Source organism: Phallusia mammillata, chromosome 7, assembly GCF_965637545.1.
Source record: "Phallusia mammillata chromosome 7, kaPhaMamm4.hap1.1, whole genome shotgun sequence".
In the NCBI taxonomy this organism is placed as follows: domain Eukaryota; kingdom Metazoa; phylum Chordata; class Ascidiacea; order Phlebobranchia; family Ascidiidae; genus Phallusia; species Phallusia mammillata.
Window position 1 is genome coordinate 1997591 of NC_137258.1, and position 20208 is coordinate 2017798.

At 37.7% G+C, this 20208-nt stretch overlaps 2 protein-coding genes across 2 annotated transcripts in view; one reads left to right on the forward strand and one right to left on the reverse strand.

Annotated features, from left to right (window-relative positions):
- Window positions 1-13619, reverse strand: part of LOC145238535 (uncharacterized) — a 31624-nt gene extending 18005 nt beyond the window's left edge. The window contains exons 1-6 of the mRNA XM_080101732.1: window positions 13336-13619; window positions 11146-11429; window positions 7711-7873; window positions 3299-3559; window positions 1930-2032; window positions 249-528 (exon numbers count right to left, since the gene is read on the reverse strand). Of these exons, the coding sequence (XP_079957858.1) occupies window positions 249-528; window positions 1930-2032; window positions 3299-3559; window positions 7711-7873; window positions 11146-11429; window positions 13336-13416 (1172 nt within the window). The 5' untranslated portion in view covers window positions 13417-13619. The remainder of the gene's footprint in view (window positions 1-248; window positions 529-1929; window positions 2033-3298; window positions 3560-7710; window positions 7874-11145; window positions 11430-13335) is intronic.
- A 1848-nt stretch (window positions 13620-15467) lies between these two features.
- On the forward strand, window positions 15468-17677 carry LOC145238538 (double-stranded RNA-binding protein Staufen homolog 2-like). The gene has a single exon (XM_080101741.1). It carries the CDS (start codon window positions 16124-16126, stop codon window positions 17531-17533), a length of 1410 nt encoding a protein of 469 aa, XP_079957867.1. The 5' UTR covers window positions 15468-16123; the 3' UTR covers window positions 17534-17677.
- The last annotated feature ends 2531 nt before the right edge of the window (window positions 17678-20208 follow it).

Genomic DNA, 20208 nt, shown 5'->3' on the forward strand with positions numbered 1-20208 from the left:
CCAGGAAAGATCAATACAACAAACACAATATACAATAGGTCCCGAACAAGGCGTTTCAGGGCTGTTTGACATTAGGTCAGGTCCAGCAACTAGCTACATAGCTAGTTAAGTTTATTCCTAAAAATACGGACACAGTGTGTAGTCAGGCCCGACTCAATCCCGTTTTTTTTTAAAGAAACCCAAGCCCGAACCCGATCCGACTTATAACACTGGTCCAATAGCATTGTAATAATGAGTGTTAAACTTACAGTGGGTCTTTGCTTGCAGGTACATGGTAGAGATTGTGGTGGGCAAATTGAGGTTGTCGGGCTTCATACGAATTCTCCCAAGCGTTTCCTGACCGATGTTGCGGTTGTTGTATTTGAGTTGGGCGGCTATCTTGAGGTAGAGACGAAAGCAGCTGTTGGACTTCCTGCAAGGTCGGTTGTCTCGGCTCCTTGGTAACAAGCAACGGCAAGACTGACTGCAACTGTGACGTACTCGGAAGAGACTCTGTTGCGCCACCTGCCGTATCACCGTTCATGAGACCTGTGCCGCAAGGCAGTGTTAGTAATGACAAAGTATTGAAATGTCATTGAATAACCCACAAGATAACGGCATAAATTTGTTCACACATAACGAAATTTAAACTCTATTTTGTACTTATGCCGAACCATTTGTAGTTTCAGGTTTATAGAGCTATTCTGGCAAATGTATTTTTATTCCGACGTTTTGACTTCTTATATACAGGTTGCCTTCATCAGAGTAATTAACACTGAATGCAACTAGTACAGTACACGACAAACAAAGGGGAAAATAATTAAACGCAAGCACGTCACAACGCAACGAAAACACTTCTGTAGTTTATATGCATTTTCGTTGTTCGTTTTTAAACCACATTATAATGTGTCTGTGAGTTTACATCAGTGGTTCTTAACCAGGGGGGCACCAGGCATTTCCAAGGGGGGCGCGAGCCAAAAGTTAAATAAACAAATTTATTTAACTTGGACTCACCTCCCCTAAAATTAATTTTGCAAGTGTAGTGCATTGTTTGCAAGCACAAACGCTTTTAAAAAGGAACGAATATTATGATGCGATACCTTTGGCGTAACACAAATTTTGAGCAATGACATACGTGGCAAGTTTTTAGTTTGTCAGTTTAGAACAGGGGTCACCAATTTTTTTACTGCGGGCCGGATCATTTTAATAATCACGCTCGAGAGTCGCATGGGTTACAAGCCCTGACGCAGCCTTTCCCAAACTGGCACACGTGAGGCAATTTTGACGGGTCCGCAAAGGGTTCATGTCTTCCCACGATCCTATTTGTATTCGGATTGTACCGCTCTTTAATTGTAAAATTATAGAAGTGTCACATACTAACTAATGCACGTTTGTTCTACCACAAGGAACTAAAAAAGCAATTGTTCGCACACAATCACTATTCTTTGCTTTTGTATGTGACGTAACAAACTGCTTTTGGATGATACTTATGCCTTGTTATCCTGTTAGACCAGGTAAAATTATTACTGAAATGTATCATATGAATGTTTGCACAATCATTAACGCCCCTCGGGCCGTAATTAGGTGATACCTGGTTTACAACATAGGCAACGGAAACTTCTGGTAGTTCCATTGCTGCATGTGTTCGAAAAAACTGTCGTTTTTTGTCTGTTTTAGGGGGGCGTGAAGTGCCCGACAAACACCTTAGGGGGGCGTGGACAAAAAAAGGTTAAGAACCGCAGGTTTACATGTAAATTTACTGTGTATATAATGTGTATAAAAGGCATGGCAAGAAATGCGAAACAAATCTATTTTCAAATCCATCTAACAATATAGCATTTCTCTCCATTTTTGCTCCTATGTCAAAGCATTGGTAAAACTTTCGTGTTTACGTGCACACCGCGCATCATTTCATAGTAGAGAGGAAATGTTTTCAACTTTGCAACTTACCAGTGGGAGGAGTAGGCGGGATCGTAGGAACGTTTGAATGCTCCAACATACTTTTAAATTCGGCTTCGTTGATGCTGCCCGTAGACACTATTTTCAAGTTGTCCTGAAATGTAACTGTTACTATTAGTCTGTGTAAGGGGGAAGAAAATCACTGATGATCTTGTTTAGTTGCTATTTGCCCTTTTTAAACAGTAAAAACATTCAGATACGCGAGTAAAACGAAAATAATCGATTTTTTTTATTCTATTTGAATAAGGAAGTTGAGACAGACAAAATGAAATTGTTGATTCTATTTTAAGAAGAAAATAGTGAACAACTAAAATATATGGCCCCCAAAATAGATGCGCACAACTTAAACTGGGTCTTTCACATTTAATCAGGCGTTTTGTCATCATACAATGTTTAAGTAGGAAATAAAAAAAGAAATTGGTTGTATTCTAAAATGAAGTCTGCTTATATAGCGCAGGCATTAGGGTTATAAGTTATTTAGAACCTAGCTTTAATGGAGGGTGAAATTGGTTACGCAGTGCTTGGGTTGTGCACCCTGAAAAAACTAAAACACAATTCGTTTGTGGGTTTTGCCTAATATTTTGATTTTATTGTCTACCACACTCCACAGTGCTCTTCAACCTTTTTGTGTGTGGTGAACCCTTAAAGTTGTTGTGACGAACTCATGCACCCTGTTTACTTGAAAGGTAAACTGAGATAAAAAGCGTTATGAAAAATCGTTATGCATATCATCTTGTCAATTAACTCCAAGCATATGTTCGCGAATTTTCTATGAAACATCAGCGAAAAAACCAACACTTGATGTCCTATCATAACCCGAATGTAACACAGACACTATCAAACTAGACACGGGGATAAATCATTGAAAAAGTTTACCTGGGTTATGCATAAGTTGAAACCTACATCTTTTTTCTAGCATCTTGAAAGTTTTTCCAATATCTCGCGCACACCGGTTGAAGAGCACTAGTCTACCACACATAATTGGTACAGCATCCTTTTTACAGCAGATACAACAATATTTGGTTTAAAGTAAAATGTGTGTAGCCGCACATGGCCAAAGATACTGTAGTTTTAAAGGCAACTTTTGGCTTAGGTATTTCCACAACCAAAGAATAACATCATGTACAGTTTTCGGCAATTGATAAATTCTGCATCATAATTTCAATAGTTATTCAACAGTGAGCATTGCAACGGATTTTAAAGCAGCTTTGTATAATGCAATGTAGCGTATTGGAAGTGTTGGGGGCCGTGACGGGAAATCTGACGGCAAAAAGGAAACTGTTGTTAAGAGTAAGGACTCCCAGTAGCGGATACAAAGTGAATATCCTTAACTGTCAACGACAAAACCAAAATCACCAACCTGCAGCGGACGCACGTCAGGGGGTACCATTGCACCTCCAACGGTCGTGACCTTGATCGGGGGGTGCGGGGAATGCTTGCTAGGGGGCGCTATCGTGCGCTGGGGGGAGTGTGCAGGCCACTGTTTCGCTGCAGCACCGAATGGATCGGTTCCGTTGACTAGAACGGCCGCTGTAGGGACTTGCTGCAGAGCGTCTGTTGTACGGCACATTCGAAATGATGAACGCATGAAGTTAAGACATGTCTCCACTACATTGGTCATCTGCAAAATGTGTTACGGTTGACAAAGTTTAAAGGTAAACCATCGTTGACAGGCTTAAAGGTAAACCCTTACACGACTTCTTAGCACATTGTTTTACAGATTTACAATTTTTAAGCTTTGTTGTACGATTATACGAGAGATTATTTAAATACTTATTCCACACATAACAATAGTTCGATGTTCAGGCAATTAAAGGAAACCCACTAGGTGATTTCGAGATAAACATTTCGCTTCATACATTCCCATATTCGCCTTTAGACAAAATACAGCACGATTATGCAAATTTTCCGACCGCCGAGTCTCCGGATTTTCGTAATTTCTGGGTGTTTATGCAAATCTCAGAAGGTCCTTGCACCCTTCATGACTGCGACGGTGTCAACCGTTTTGGCGCCATAAAACTTCGTACAGATAACCTTCGTTCAGGTTAAATCCAGTTCTAACTTTTAGCACTCAAATTTACTTTTGTCTGCTTTCCCCCCCAAAATTGGTAACAAATCCGCAAAAATCATTAAACTGGTTGTTTAAACCAGTGGTTCTCAACCTTTTAAGTTTGCGGACTGGTAAACTTTCAAAAAAAATTTTGCGGACCGGTGGACTTTCAATCAACCCAAAATGTAATCACGACAAAAATATGCAGATCAAAAAAAGTGTAAAAAATTCAATTAAATGAGAAGTTTACTGCTGCCTGTTTGATATCATACGTTTTAAACGCGGTTCTAATGAAGTTTCTGCAAGGCGAAGTAGAGCGTTGACTTCCACACGATTTCTCTAACATCTTGCATTTTGCAATTGAGATATAAAATTGTAATATGTTTGGCGGACCGGCCGAAACGTTGACGCGGACCGGCGGTTGAGAACCACTGGTTTAAAGTTTAAACCATCAACGAGCATCCGTTGCCTCACTAAAACCGCTATATGTAACAATTGCCTTTATAGGTAAAAAAGCCAAAATGTTGCGATTTTGACCTTTGTGGAAGGTTAAAGGTGAAGGTGACGGCGGTTTCAGCAGATTGCGGTAGCGCATCAGAAGCATATTTGGCGATGTTGGGTAACAAGTAATGGAACTGATTCGTTCCAGTTTGTTACCTTCTATTTACCAACAAAGATACGTGTTATAAGCACCCACGCTGCGTTTACCAGTGAATGAAATAGAATAACAATTAGTTTATGTAAAATGTTCTAAACAATATAGTTATTCTCGTACAAAATTGTACTTTTATGATAATGATTCCAGTTTGAACCAATTAGTACGCAGAAAAAGATGTAATTAAAATTTTCTAAAATGTTAGACAGCGTGTTATCCCAAAATCATAATCAACACGTATTTTCACGCAAAATGAATTTCTTAAAATTTTTTTTATGTCATAACTTGGTTTTAAAACTTGCACCATTATAGCTCCATCCATCGATAACGCAATTTCTACGCAAAAATTAAATCATCACTTAAAGCAACATAATAGTTGAAGTGTTTTGTCATAAAATACCGCGAAATGTTTCATAGTTCGTTTGTCGAAAGTGAACTGCAGATAACCTCATAATTGCAAGTGAGTAGTTTTCAGAAAACTGAACTTTAATTCTGGCTCCAAATAAACAAAACAACGAACTCACCCAGGTTCGTAAATGGCCCAAGGGGCATATTTTGCAAACTGCACCGTGCCAAGTGCAAAATTTGTACAGAAGTCACCTGTGTGTATTAAACAGCAGTAAAAAGAGCAAGCCTTGAGATGCAAATTCCTGAAACAGACCTGAGTTTGTGCAGCAAAGGTCAACGCACTTGCTGTAAGAGATTACTTGAAATTGCTAGGTAACGCTATCTGTTTGCCGCGACACGATTTTTAATGTGTAATGTCATGAGCGAAAAGTCACGGCATAAAAAATAGAACTGATTGCAACGCTTGTCAAGTAACAAACAACCTTAGCTTCACCTTCTACTTACGTCATAGACATAGAAATATATAATTACTGTAGCCTTCTTACATCCACGAGACACACACGCAAATAACTTTTCATTTACGTAAATCTAATTGAACATGTTAACAGGTTAAAGCCATAACTCGTAATTACTGGACGAATTTGAATTTGATAATGAACTTTACCACGATCTACTTCACTATAAAAAGACGAAACCGCCACAAAGTAACAGACGAAGTGACGATGCCGCACGAACACATGCAAATGCGGATGTCCTCGGACCAAACCAGAAATACTGCGCAAAAGCACTTGCAAAAAGCTTCATAATTCGTATTAGCAAAAAGACAAATTGGTATTCTATGAGACAATAGGTGATAGTGTTATTCAAACTTTGGTGACCTCATTTCCTTTTTAATTTCCTAAGCTAAAATGTTAATAAGCGTTTAACAGCAATAGGTGTCCAATTTGCATAACCAACCATCACTTATTCAAATATAAATAATGAACAGTCGGAGTTTTACTACTAACCCACCATTAAGACGACAAACAATATCAGTTAAACCAATAATGATTTGACGAACAAGCACAAATGTACACTACCGATTTTTATTTTTTACATACAATTGTTGGGTAAAAAAATGTTAAAAATTTGTAAGTTATTGGCTTAAGAACAATTACAAAATTTGATAAAATGTTTAAATTCTTATATCCGACTTGTTATGCAAAACAAATGAAAATTCACATGTATGCATTTTACCGGGTCGTCGACCTGCACAATCAAAAAACAACGGACTAAACTTCCTTACTGAACGTGCCCGAATTTGTCTGCAACGACAAATCCAACTTTTGAATTGTAAACAAATGACTTTCGAAGCATGGCACGAAATGTTGATTCGTGAATGTCATTCGATTCAAATGGATAAAATTCAACATTCGCTGCCTTCATTAATTATCCCATATTCATTTCCTTAGCATAGCACGCCGGACTTAGGTTGCATAACAAATAAACTGGAAACGAAACCGCTCTCGGGAGGACGGGTTGGCAAATTCGCACGAAAAGGACAATTTTACGTTATGTAACATGTGGTACAGAAACTATGGCCGAAAGATGTTATTTTTACTTCGATGCCAGTTTCGTAGTGATAAGGCGGACAACGACATATTATAAAACCGCACTTACGTGCAGCGCATGTTGTCGGCAAACTTCGGCGCTCGCATACGTATTAGTTGCCTGTTAAAAAAAACTTGTAGAGCCAAGTTGATGAATCAGAAATAAAGCCCAAAATTTTTACTGCATCTCCACAAATTTTCAGGTGGTCAGGAAAAACTAGAGTAACAATAGGTTGATTTCAGGTTCGACCCCCGTCCTCCACAAAAAAATCAAATCTAAATAAACCAATGTAGCAGCTAACTCACAACAAATATTGTCGGTTTTATCACAATTGACACTGGTTCAAACAGTATGAAATGAATGCAACCAACAGGTAACACAGGGGTGGGCAACCCGCGGGCCGCATGCGACCATTCTTTAAAGGTTGTGCAGAGACGCTTGGATTATAAATGTACTGGCAAACGAGTCCAACTATTATATATGTTTGAGCTGATTAATGTGCCCGATGCTATTTTTCTGCGACCTGGCATTATGAAGCCAGAATCAAATACGAATTATGCTTGTAGTTAAGCATACTTGGCAAGCAACAAAGCAAAATCACTTTGTGTTATACACAGGTGCGGCCCGCCATCCAATTTCGACATATGTAATTGGCCCCACAGTAACAAATGTTGCCCGGCCCTGAGATAACACTACGTCAATACCTCATCTCACAAACTGATCCTTGAATATTTACAAAGCAATTATATTAGGAAGCGAATCGGAACGAGTCACAATAAACCGACTGTACTATTCCAGAATAGGAATAGGACTAGATTAGATCGGTCTGGTATTCAGCTATTTTAATCTAGGACCTTCGACCGGATCCGAATTACAAACTAACTCTGCAATGTAATTTGCTTAATCATTACGATTAGGCTAAACGAATCTGGCACTACACACGGAACCGAATCCAAATTTAAAGTATTCGAATAGTTGTAATGTGGTCCGGTCAAAGATTCGGATACGCACACGCAACCGATTCCCAAAAAAGACGCCTGAACTAAACCGAACGAGTTTCAATCGAATCCGCACACGCGGAACCGAACCCCTCGAATCCACTATAAAGTAGCCACATTCAGCATCCCACCTGCAGACAAGTTGCAGCCGACAAGACTTCTGTGCTGTTCTCCGCTGTGATCGCCAAACTTCCCGAATATATGTAATCGAGCAGAACCTCAAAACCAGAAGGTGTCAGGATGTTTAAATCAAGGGCAGCGGAGTCTTTGATGGCGGCGTCGGCAAAAAGGGATCTAAGAATATGAGGGAAGGGTTAGAACGTAATGTATTGGATATTTCGTGACAATAAAGAGGTTTCAAAAGACCGTATGTTTCACTTAACCTTAAAAACGATTTTGTGTGTAGAATTGGATGTAACATTTTCCAAAATCTTTGCACAAAAAAGCCTCTTTTGGTAACAAAAAGAAAAATTGGGTTTCTGAATTTGTACTTTACACCTGAAATTTGCGAGCGCGTCCTAAATCCAATATATATATATATTTCGTGTTAAACATTTTTCAAAAAGCTTTTTGGCAGGGTAGAAAACTGTAAGTGAAACAGGCCACAAACAAAGCATTCTTAACGTCCCAGTTTAAGCAAGTAGCAATTCGGAGGGTTAAGGTCATGTAAATGTCGAACTATGCAATTGTTTTAGCCGCAATTCGAAACAGAAATACATTAAAGTTTGAATAATTTTACCAATTATTTTGTAACTTGCCCTTAGGGAGATTTGAAAGGCAGGTGTTAAAGGTCATGGTTGGTTTGCAAAACGTCAAAAACGAAAATGTCAAGTTTTGCGTGAATGTGGGTTACCTGTTGGGTGAAGTGGGCTTAAAATACACAGTGAACAACCACATGTGCCTGTATATTACGTGTGCAAACTTAAAGAAATTCAAATCACCATTACTTCACCAAAAACGGGGTCAAACTAACCTTAAACAGAAATGATACAACAAAAAAGAAACAAAACGTTCGAAAAAATACGCGTCCCCTTGATGGAAGGCGCTTCTTAAAAACTGCTTTGTTAACAAATGACCAGCAACAGAAAAATCTAGTTTTCGATTCATCTTTCAAAAAGTTAATGATTTATCAGGTACAGCAAACAAAAGTTTTCTTTGTCGCCCAGATACTAAAAGGCCGCAAATTAAGAAATGTTTAATAAATTTGTTTCACTAGCAGGATGCAAATGGTCTAAAACAGAATAAATCAAACCCAACCCTAAAGGTTCGTTTCAATCGTTTTAATATTTGGAGACAAGAACTACAACACGCCAACCTACTAATGAGATATGAACTACGGTATTGGTGGGAAAATAGTTGAAACTTTTTTTGTCAAACAGAGCATGACGTTGAAGGGAAGGTGGTCGTCACGCCTTTGTGACGTTGTTTTCAAACTGACCAATCGCCTTTTCGTTCATTATTTCTTTGCCAAGTTTCTTTGTAACAAATTCTCACGTCCACGCAACAAGGATTAGGAAAGCCTTTTTTGTCAGAAAAACACGCAGAGTTGTTTGCTTTCTGGAACCTTCAGCCGTGTTGCGCAGTCATACGTGACGAACTACTTTGCGTCACATGTCAAGTACCGACCAATCAGAATCGCGCAAAGTTACAAGTGGGGCTATGCAGACACCTTTACCACAATAATCCCGGTAATATGAGCGTTCGTTTAACGATTTTACAGCCTCTTTTCCCCACGAAGTTGACTTATTTGCAGTATTAATTAAAATTACAAAAGGTTTAAATTACAATAACGAATTTTTGACACAAAAATGTGATAAGAATTTTATATTAAGCTTTCTGTAATTCAGCAAATTTGAATTCCCGTAGCAAAATATTATATTCATACACGCCATTTGTGGTAATTGGACACAATAATGATTTTTCAGTGGAAAAAAGTTGTTTTGTGAGAAACGGGCGTTAGGTAGTAACCAGCCTCCTGAAATGTCAGCTTAGGCAAATATAGCGGTGACATCTGACGCAATTGGTGAATATTTTTAACGGTTGTGTAAGTCCATGTTTGCTCGGTAATCAATGTGACGATTGTATCTACAAGTCAAAAAGGTTAAGCAAAGATATTTTTGCACACCAACGCATAGAAACCAATTTTTTGCATAAAAAAGTTACGTGAAAAAAAGATAAAGATACTTAATTACGTTTAAACTTTCACATTACTTGAATTATTTTGCCTATTTTTGCACTGGTCATGATGGCAGCCGTTGCTATAAGCTTTATAATCTGTAACGTAAATTCAATCACTTGATGCAAGTTCTACGACAGTTAGCTTTGGACTTGAACAATACATTTATCCCCGCGCCATACATGTATATTTATATTTTTACAAGTTATACACATACGTTCCTACTTATTTTATATACGCCATATATCTTTGTGTGTAACTTTTAAATAAAAACCAGCACCAACTGAAACGCTTACGATGGTCGTACCTGACCAAAATTAACGAGCGTTTTATTTTCCATCAAATTTCGTGCCAATAATTGCATCATCTCTACCTTTGACGTCAATACACACGTAAGTGCATAAAACTTGAGTTTCAAAATACCAATATGTGTTTGCCTGTGGTGATGGGAACAAGAACTTCCAACGACGTAGTTCATTAACCATAAACCGCTAGGTCTAGTTATAAAACAGGCGGTTCACATAATATCGCGGGTGTCTACACTTAGCTACATATTAACCCGGGGTGTATATTTAACACACGGTAAGGGCGCGATGGTCCACCCACATCCAGTCAAGAATACCTTGGTCTGCGCAAATACAAAAACTAAAGAACGAAGTGATGCCATTAGCTACAGCGAATAGCTTAATGATTTACAGACTTCAGCAATGTTTAACGAGACTGTCGCGTTCATGCAAAGCTGTTTTGGGTTGGCGGCATCGATATTACGAAATCGAACCTTAGCGGAATAAAGGAAGACGGTTTCGTGTTTCTAGCGCTAATTTCAACCCATATTTCCGTATTGTCAGTCATCCTAATTCCTGTGCAGCGGTTGCTTGATTAACTGTTTGCATATGTAGCGGTTTGTGGTAAAAAATGTTTTTTTGCATCGCTTATATGTTTCACCACACTAAAAAATGCAAATTCTGGCAAAGCATGACAATTGGCATTTATTTTCCATGGCGTTGATAAATGTCAGTACGAATGCAAATCCGTTTGATGAAACCGCGCACGAACCTATATGCTTTGCGGTCGAACTGTTATGTAACATGTACATTTGTTACCTTTCAAACGTAACAAACTTTTGACGGAAATATAACAAAAAAAACTACTTGTCTTAAATTTAACTTATTTGATAAAACGGCATAAAACATGCATGAATCGTTACTGCAAAAATCGTACTTTTATTTAATATCTTCACAGATTAATATTTTTGCCCATTATTTGCTTTATGTTGACAAGCATCCGATAATCGCACAAGTGCCAAAACATTACAATATGGAAATCGACAATCAGACATTCCTTTTGAACAATTATGCAAATAGGAAGTAAATCAGACAGAGAGACTTACCGGAAGTATAAGCTGCACGCCGCCAACAACGGTTTGTGTGCCTTAAACGATCTCTCGCGGACGTGGATTGTGATGTCACAAAGAAAACCGGCACGTCGCTGAAGTTGCAAGAGCTGCATGACATATTGCGAGTGAACTGCGCGTTGGGCGTCGATATACCGCAAAGACGGGTCCAAATGTGAACTGGACGAATTCCTTTCATCTCCCAGTGGTGTGGAAGCAGATGCCACTGACAATGGCTTTGCAATCGACGTTACTGCTGGCATACTGGAGATCCTTGCGCTCTGGAAACGAACAACGACTCAAATTGAAACACGCTAAGAACTGGCGATCGACGAAAAGTTTACTGACTTAAAGCAACCTCAAGTAACTGGATCGCTTTTACGGCCCAGTGACGCGCAAAAGGCGCTGGCCTTCACGGCTGCACGGGAGCATGAAGCGTACCCTTGGAGGTTTCACTGATTTGAATGCGGGGCTTGTGTTTTTAAGGCGCAACGACGCATTGTGTTCCGCTTCTCGCATGAGGTTGGGTTAGCTTCGCTTGACTCGCATTTAAATTTGTGCCTGTTGGCGCTTTTGAAAGGGTTAAAGGAAAAGTTGAAAAGCTACACTGTGCCATCTCACTGACAACTGTTGATATTAGTGCTTACAATAAGTTTACTAAATAAACCTAAAGTGTAAGAAAAACATCTCAACAATAGTTTTACAATACCTCAACCACACAAAGAGCTTCCATTGCTTAATGTTTTACAACTAGTTAATTAATGACAGAATTGTCAACAAAAATACTTCTTTCTTAACTTGAACAACATATGTGCTTTTTTATTATTTTCAAAAAAGAACGTAAAGCAAATATTTGTACACAATACTGTCCAAACATACCTTTTTCATTTGTAAACTAACACGCTCCCAAATCATTTCAAATTAAGGCCAGTTCTACCAAGCTGCTTGTGTCAGCCATTTCGATTTCACTCGTACAACTGTGGGTTGCCCACATTTGACCAATCCATACAAAACCCAGCTAAAAAGAAACCCATACCCCAAAACAAAAAGCCTGAAGAGTAACCAGATACACCTGAATGGCCACAAATACTTTTTGCTCAACACCGTTGCTTAAATTGATGTAAATAAAGTCCATATGAAACAAAGAACAACTTGATACCCTTAACAAGGCATCCAGTGTCACATTTCAGTGCCTTAAATACAGTTTGCTTTTTGAAAAACGCCCAGTGGAGGTGTTACACAATATTCATACTGTGATATAATCAACAATGGCATTTTAAAGCTTCTAGAAGGCTGTGTTACAATGTCTAGAAGGCTGTGTTACAAAATTGAAAATGTTCTAAATATTTTAAGTAAGGTAACTTTCAAAAAATAAAACAAAGTTACAGAATTTATTCCCAAATTTAAGGGTTTTTAAAGTATTTTTACAAAATGCCTATTTTTTCAGCATATCACACTACTTAATAAAGAGTCCTGCATACTTTTGGAAACTTTACGATTGCACAAATACGGCAAGTTATGGTCATGTAAACTTTGTATTTATACTCTATGAAAATTGCATCCATGTGTTTAAACATATAAGTGTTGATTTGCATGGCATTAGCATTAATAAGTACCGACATGACTAGAGCTTCCTATTTCAAGACATGCAAATATGGGCGTGATGGGCACAGGATATAAGATGGCCAAATGACATGTGTTTACTATAGCTGTCAATAATAGATTCATCTGGAATTTTACACTGAAAAGTTGTAAAAACTACATGGTTTGTATAATAAAGGTTTTTGCAGTGGCCTTCATTTGGCAGTAATGTCATCATCAATATGTTTATCATAATGATTCTAACTGGATCAATAATAAGTGATTTACAAGTTTTGTCTGTTTTCAGACCTAAGTAACTTTATCAACTATCATCACCATGTTTTCATTTCTAGAATTTCCTTTTTTAATATGCTACAAAACAACTTTTTCCATTAGAATATCGAACATTGCATAAAATGCATTCAGCCATTTTTTCTCCAAGCTAAGAAATAAACAAACTCTAACCCAAACAACCAACAAGGTTTAAAACTGGAGCATAGTTTCATCTTATCATAAAACATCCAGCCACAACACAATGCCCAGGAAATTCTGATGAAACCTAAGACACTGTTGAAACTAGTCTCACAAGTAGAGATGATTCCTTACCTGAGTAGACTTGGAGACATTATATGACACTGACATTTGGGAACTTGGATGAAGACTTGAGTTTGGTTGTTCCTGCTCCATACAAACGGAATCAGACAACAAGCGGAGAACCAAAACATCTTTTGGAGCAATATATTATTGGGTCAGATGTTGTGTGCTTCCCAACAACAACACACTTGATCATTTCTTTATCACATTACTATTTGGCATTTTGCATTTCTAACAAACCTGAAAAATAGAAAATGAAGGCATCCATAGCTGGAAAATAACAACAGCTCCTGATGCATATTTATGTAAGCCTACAAAAACCTCACATGCTATTATTTTCTTCAATTTTCTTTTCAAAAAACAAGATTACTTATTAAACCAGTATTAAGCAAAGTGAGTTAATAACATTATGTATATATGTTGTACCATTGATATGATGTATTTTGGGCTTTGACTTACATACATTTTAAGAAAATATTTTCTATTTTGGTCTATTATTCCTGTTTATTGCATGTTCATGTCAAAATTATGTTATAAAACCATAAGCAGTAAAACACACAACAAACAAGAAAATATGTACACAGTAGATGGTTGTAATTCTTAGTCTGACAAAAAACATTTTATGTATAATGGATTGTTTGAAAACAATAGGTGACAATAGTCAGTTCTGCCTCCTGTAGTCAAGATATAAAACAATTGAGCCCATTGCTTATTATTTCCATTCAACCAGTGACTGTTTAAATGTTTCGGCATATTACAAATAACATATCTCAGACAGATTGTAACAAAAAACTATGAAACTTACACCATTCATCACATATGCCCAACGATTACCAGATTTTAAACCATGGTTTAACTCTTAACAAAACTTAGGCCAACACATAATTGGGATAAACAACTTATATTAAATCAGGGGTACTGCAGGTGCACAGCCTGTGGCAGGAGTAGACATGGCAGGTCCAACTTTGTGCATAAGATTTGCAGAAGTGATATTTTTATTGTTGTTTATACTTCACTCCAAATATTCATTGCTCGTACAACCCAATAAAATGTACTCTATAGCATTTTTCTCACAGAGACCAATTAAATACACATGTGGCAAAACTATGCACATAACATTATGTGTTGAAAATTGGTTTGTACCAAAATCAATGTGACAAAAAAGTTGCGAACCCAAGCGTACACTGTAATCGTTGTAGCTGCAAAAATATATATACTCAAAAAGTGGTAAAGTCTGCTACTGTACATGCGAAAACATTTGCTACAGGAAATACATTATGTTATTTTCACTACTTTATTTGTAAGAGACAAAGTACATAATATTTATTTTTTACTTATCATTTCGTACAAAAACACAAACAGTTACATAAACAACAGCTGATTGCAATTAATTTAACAAAAAACAAATCACTGTTCTTACTATGACAAAACAATTAACCCACACAAAATAGCTGTAAAATATCTCTGGTTATAATGACATAATTTCCTTCCAATAGCGATTCACAAAAAATCCCTATAACTTGCAGGTTGTTTTATTAAATGTTAGTATTTTTTCTTATTATAGGCAAATTATTCACATTTTACGCACTAACCGGCAAAACAAACGACAAACAAAAGAAGCCTTACAGCCCATAACAAGTTTTGGACCTTAATTTTATCATTTATCGACTTGTCCAGCGTTGTGAATATTATTTACAGGTGCTCGACCAATTTAGACTTACAGTATACGTTTTCTTGAATAAACAATCAAGTAAAATCATCGAAAACTCCGATATGGATTTTTTTGCCTGCAGTATTTCCCACGTACGAAGTCAACAGTCACAACACGTTCAGCACTGACGCCTCCGTTGAACTTCGGTGACCTTTTGCTACAGAAGGGAATTGTTACGTCACAAAATAAAAATCATTTTTCACCAGTATGTTGCTGATTTGATATTTTTTTTGCATATTTTTAAGTGAATGAAAAGTTGTTTAAGTCACTTTGACAATACTTATTTTAGCTTTCTTAAAGAAAGAAAAGTTTCTTTAATAGAATCATTTGACCGAAAACAGCCGTTATTTGGGGTTTTGCCCCGACGCGAACACAAATACACAATCTTGTATTTTTTTGCTGAGTCATCAGTTGTAAGAGCCATTGTTTTTATTTAGTGGGCGAGTGGTGACTGGCTATTTTATTATTTTTTAAAGTGGCACATAGGTGACATAAACTTGTGATTGTTCTGTAACTTGAGCTAAGTGATAAACATTATAATTCTTAAGTTCTGTGCAGGACAGTTGTGGAAAGGAATGGTAAATTAAATAATAATTCACCATATATAACTGTATTTGCATCTGGTTTAATAACCCAGTATGGATAGTATGGCAGCTGCACACCCGAGACTATTTTTTTCAAGTTTGATTGCACACTTCAGACATTTATTAGGTTTGCGACACCTGGTGTGTTTGTTCTCTTTAAAAAAAAATTCGCCTTCGAAATTTTCGTTTTACATTAGTTAACCAGTGGCGCAATTGCATTTGACGGTTATTTTGAGATTTTGTTAAATATTTGTAAATCGGTTAGCTTTTTCTTGATGAGGTGCACACTTAACTGGTCCGTGCACAACTTAAAATTTCTTCGTTTACACTTGCACACCTGAAAATTCTTCGTGCACACCCGAGATCTTGGCGAAATGTGCCATAAAATCCAATGTGGTTAATAACTACACAAGGGCTCCAGATTGTACTTTTACAAAACAAGGTAGTTATTGAAATGTTTATTTTTGTTTTGTGAGTTTAACAACATTTTGTAACTTTGAAATAAATGGATGCACCATTGCATGGTCCAAAAACTACTGACAATCCTGAACACAGAGAAGACCAAGTGAATGACAAACCTGCCAATGCTGATACAAACCCGGTTTCTTTTATCAATAACTTGGGTAGGTTTCACAAGTTAAAGGCAACATACAAGGTTGAAAGGAAAGTTGGTGCTCTCCTTGAAGTCTCACTTACTCTTGGAAATGAGACTTGGTTAGGTAAAGGAAAAGATAAGAAAAGTGCCAAAACTACTGCGGCTGAAATGGCCATCGCTAATACTTCATTAGAGATTCCAAAGCAAAAAATCAAATCTCAGAATATGAAAGCATTGACCCCAACAGTAAAACTGAATGGATTACTGATGTCAAGAGGACTTTCATCGTCTTATACATTGATCAGCAAAAAAGATGTTGGAATTCAAGCGTACATTGCACCTATGCCACCACGAAGCAATCCAGCCAATATTTATACGCAACCTATATCGAAGTATTATATTCATGACAACGACGTGCAATCATATACCCAAGATGATTTTCAACAAATCCCAAGTTTCAACTCTTACTGTGAACAAACCAATGCAAAGTGTACCACAGCTTATCTTTACAAAATCAGACTTGATGTTGATAAAAACACATTTACTGGAGAAGGCAAAACTCCACAGGCAGCCAAACATGCAGCTGCAGAAAAAGCATTAACTTTCATAGAAAACCAAAATCTGCCTCCCATCCAGACATTTGATCCCGTATTAAAATCTGAAGTGAGTGAGTTACATGAGGTTGCTGCTTCTCATGGCATAAGGGCGAGGTTTAACATAACCAACGAAACAGGACCAGCCCATTTGAGACATTACACAATGCATCTTGAGGTTGGAACTTTTAAGGATGAATTGTTAGATACTGAACGTTTTCACGTTGTGGTCACAGAAAGTGGATTAAGCAAAAAAATAGCCAAACGACGAGCAGCTATAAGTGCCTTGAAAGAAATGAGTGCTTTACCGAAGCTGACACCACATGAAAAGTATAAAAAACAACCGATACCTAAAAGCAACAACAACTCAGTAACCATGCACCCGGTCAGTCGTCTTTTGCAAATAATGCAGGCAAAAAAACAGCCAGTACCCATTTACCGATCGGTTGATACAATTACCAGTAAGGAAAAGAAGGCCAATTTTGTGTTTGAGTGCAGTGCACAAGATGAAACTGTTTCAGGGGAGGGTAACAGCAAAAAAGAGGCTAAAAGGATTGCAGCTGAATCTATGTTGCTAAAACTTGGTTACTTACAAGGCCCTGTTCCAAATATTGGACTGCAACCTACAAAGTCAAGCTTGAAAACTAACAACTTTGCCAGCCCAACTGACCATACATTAAAAAAGTCATTACCACAACAAAGAAGAGTTTCCTTTGCCAAAAGTTGACAAGCTGGCTTTTGTTTCATGGTCTATATTGACTGTGTATTTATGTGTTGTTGTTTTTCTGTTCTTTTTCATTTCATTTCAATCATGCATTAAGTTACCAATCAGTTAAGATGGTGCTATACAATACACTGCAATCGCTTCTTGGTTATTTAAAACATTTTAAAGGGGAATTTATTTCCATCCAGGACAGGTGGCCAACATACTAATATAATATGTGATGTGCTATAAGATATGAACTATAAGTTTATTATCAAAAGCATCAAGCCAAGAAATTGATAAGTAAGCTGCAGACAGTTCAGACTGTTTCGACCTAAAAGGCATTGAACATAATGGGTGAGGCATGACTTTTCAGTCTGTTATTATGGGTCCCCTTCCCTGAAGGGGACACATATTGATTTTACTCAAATTGTTTGTTTGTTTTTTCTTTTTTTTTTCTCCCCAAAGTTTGTCCGACTCGTTTTTCCATAAAATGTTTGATGGATTTGGCTGAAATTTACACAGATGGTAGATATAGTTATGTAGATGTGCATCCCACTTTGTTTTTGTTGATAACCCCAGTATTTACCCCGCTAGCCCCCTAAAATGGGTATTTTTTCCCCGAAGTTTGTCCGACTCGTTTTTCCATCAAATGTTTGATGGATTTGGCTGAAATTTACACAAATGGGAGATATAGTTATGTAGATGTGCATCCCACTTTGTTTTTGTTGATAACCCCAGTATTTACCCCGCTAGCCCCCTAAAATGGGTATTTTTTCCCCGAAGTTTGTCCGACTCGTTTTTCCATCAAATGTTTGATGGATTTGGCTGAAATTTACACAAATGGGAGATATAGTTATGTAGATGTGCATCCCACTTTGTTTTTGTTGATAACCCCAGTATTTACCCCGCTAGCCCCCTAAAATGGGTGTTTTTACCCAAAGTTTGTCCGACTCGTTTTTCCATCAAATGTTTGATGGATTTGGCTGAAATTTACACAGATGGTAGATATATTCATGTAGATGTGCATCCCACTTTGTTTTTGTTGATAACCCCAGTATTTACCCCGCTAGCCCCCTAAAATGGGTGAGTTTTTAAACAGTGTCAGAATTGGCTGAAATTTGGATTTCTTGTATAGTATGCCATTTATAGGTGTCAATTGTTGTGTTCAACCCTGTAGTCCTAACATTTACCCCACAAGCCCCTAAAGCAGGGGTGGGCAACTTCTCCAGTCGGCGGGCCTGATATGGGAAAATGAAGTACTTGGCGGGCCGGATTCCTGAATCGATACATTAATCGCGTATTTATCCAGTGATTTAAAACGGATTTTTGACCACCTAAACCAAATACATTCAAGAACATCACAAATACAATACAGTCCAATCAATCTAACTGATATAACATAAAATTATTCACCACAGCAAATTTAATGCGTACATCACAGACTTAGATACTGCTGAAACACTAACTATAGGCTACACGTGTGGAAACAAAGGAAACCCTGCAAGCAGGCCACACACACGGTTGGCAGTTATGTCGTAACAATGGACCTATGGTGCAATGGTAATAACGACGGGAAAGTTCTTTACTATTGCGGAGCGTTACTGTCCGTTACAACTATAATTTGACGCAGTAGGGAAGTAGTCGGGGATTGCGGCAGACTGTGGCCGCGGGCCACATTATCGTATAAGACCTGAAACTGTCTGCGGGCCGCTCAAAATCCCGTCGCGGGCCGGATCCGGCCCGCGGGCCGTATGTTGCCCGCCCCTGCCCTAAAGTGTAAAACGTATTTGTATGGTACTGGGCACCACAAACGAAAGATTTCTTTGGAGCAATAGTGTTACAAGGGCAACCAGTTGTTTGTTGCTCGTTGGTGGGTTTCTTGGTGGTCGTTTTTGCGCCATGGCAGTTAGGGGCTTGTTAACAGCCCTATGACGTCAGAAACAGTAACGGTTGTTGCTCAAAACACCCTAGTGGTCTAAATTTTAAACATTGGCGGATTGGGCTGAAATTTTGCAGTACTATTAATTGAGTCATTGTGGTTTTTATATATTTTTTAGTTTGTGTGTCGAACCCAATTAGTTGCCCTACTAGCCCCCTAAAATGGGTCAGTTTTTTTAAAACGTTAAATAGGACATACTTTAACCAATATCTGGGATGAATCTAATTTTATAGTTTGTATTCTACATAGTATTATTATTTAAGCCCAGTGCCGATCACTGTGTTTTACCTTACAACACCCGACTTTTGCATAGTTATCTCTTGAAATGCATTATCTACAACTTTGCATGTGTGGGTACCCATGAGTTTTTGCCTGCAGAAACGACTAAAGTTATAAAAGACGATGGCTAATATGGGACCCAATGCAAAATAAGCATAGGAAATATATTTATGTTTTAAAATAGGTTATAGTGTATATGCAAGGGCAATATGTGCTAAGCCACCCTTCTAGTTTCAAACTGAGGTGCCATTAGATGGCTTTACTATCTAATATGGCCTGGGTTTTGTAACTAGATTCACTGATGAGACCTTAATTTATAAGTTAAAATAGTGTGCACTGTCTTATCATTTATCGGTTCGATGCAGTTATATAGAGACAGTGACACTGAGCCATTGTCACTTTGATTTCCAAGCATTACTTGGCCATTGTGAGCCAGTTTCTACTATGGTTTATGTCGATTTCAGGTATCAAACAGAAC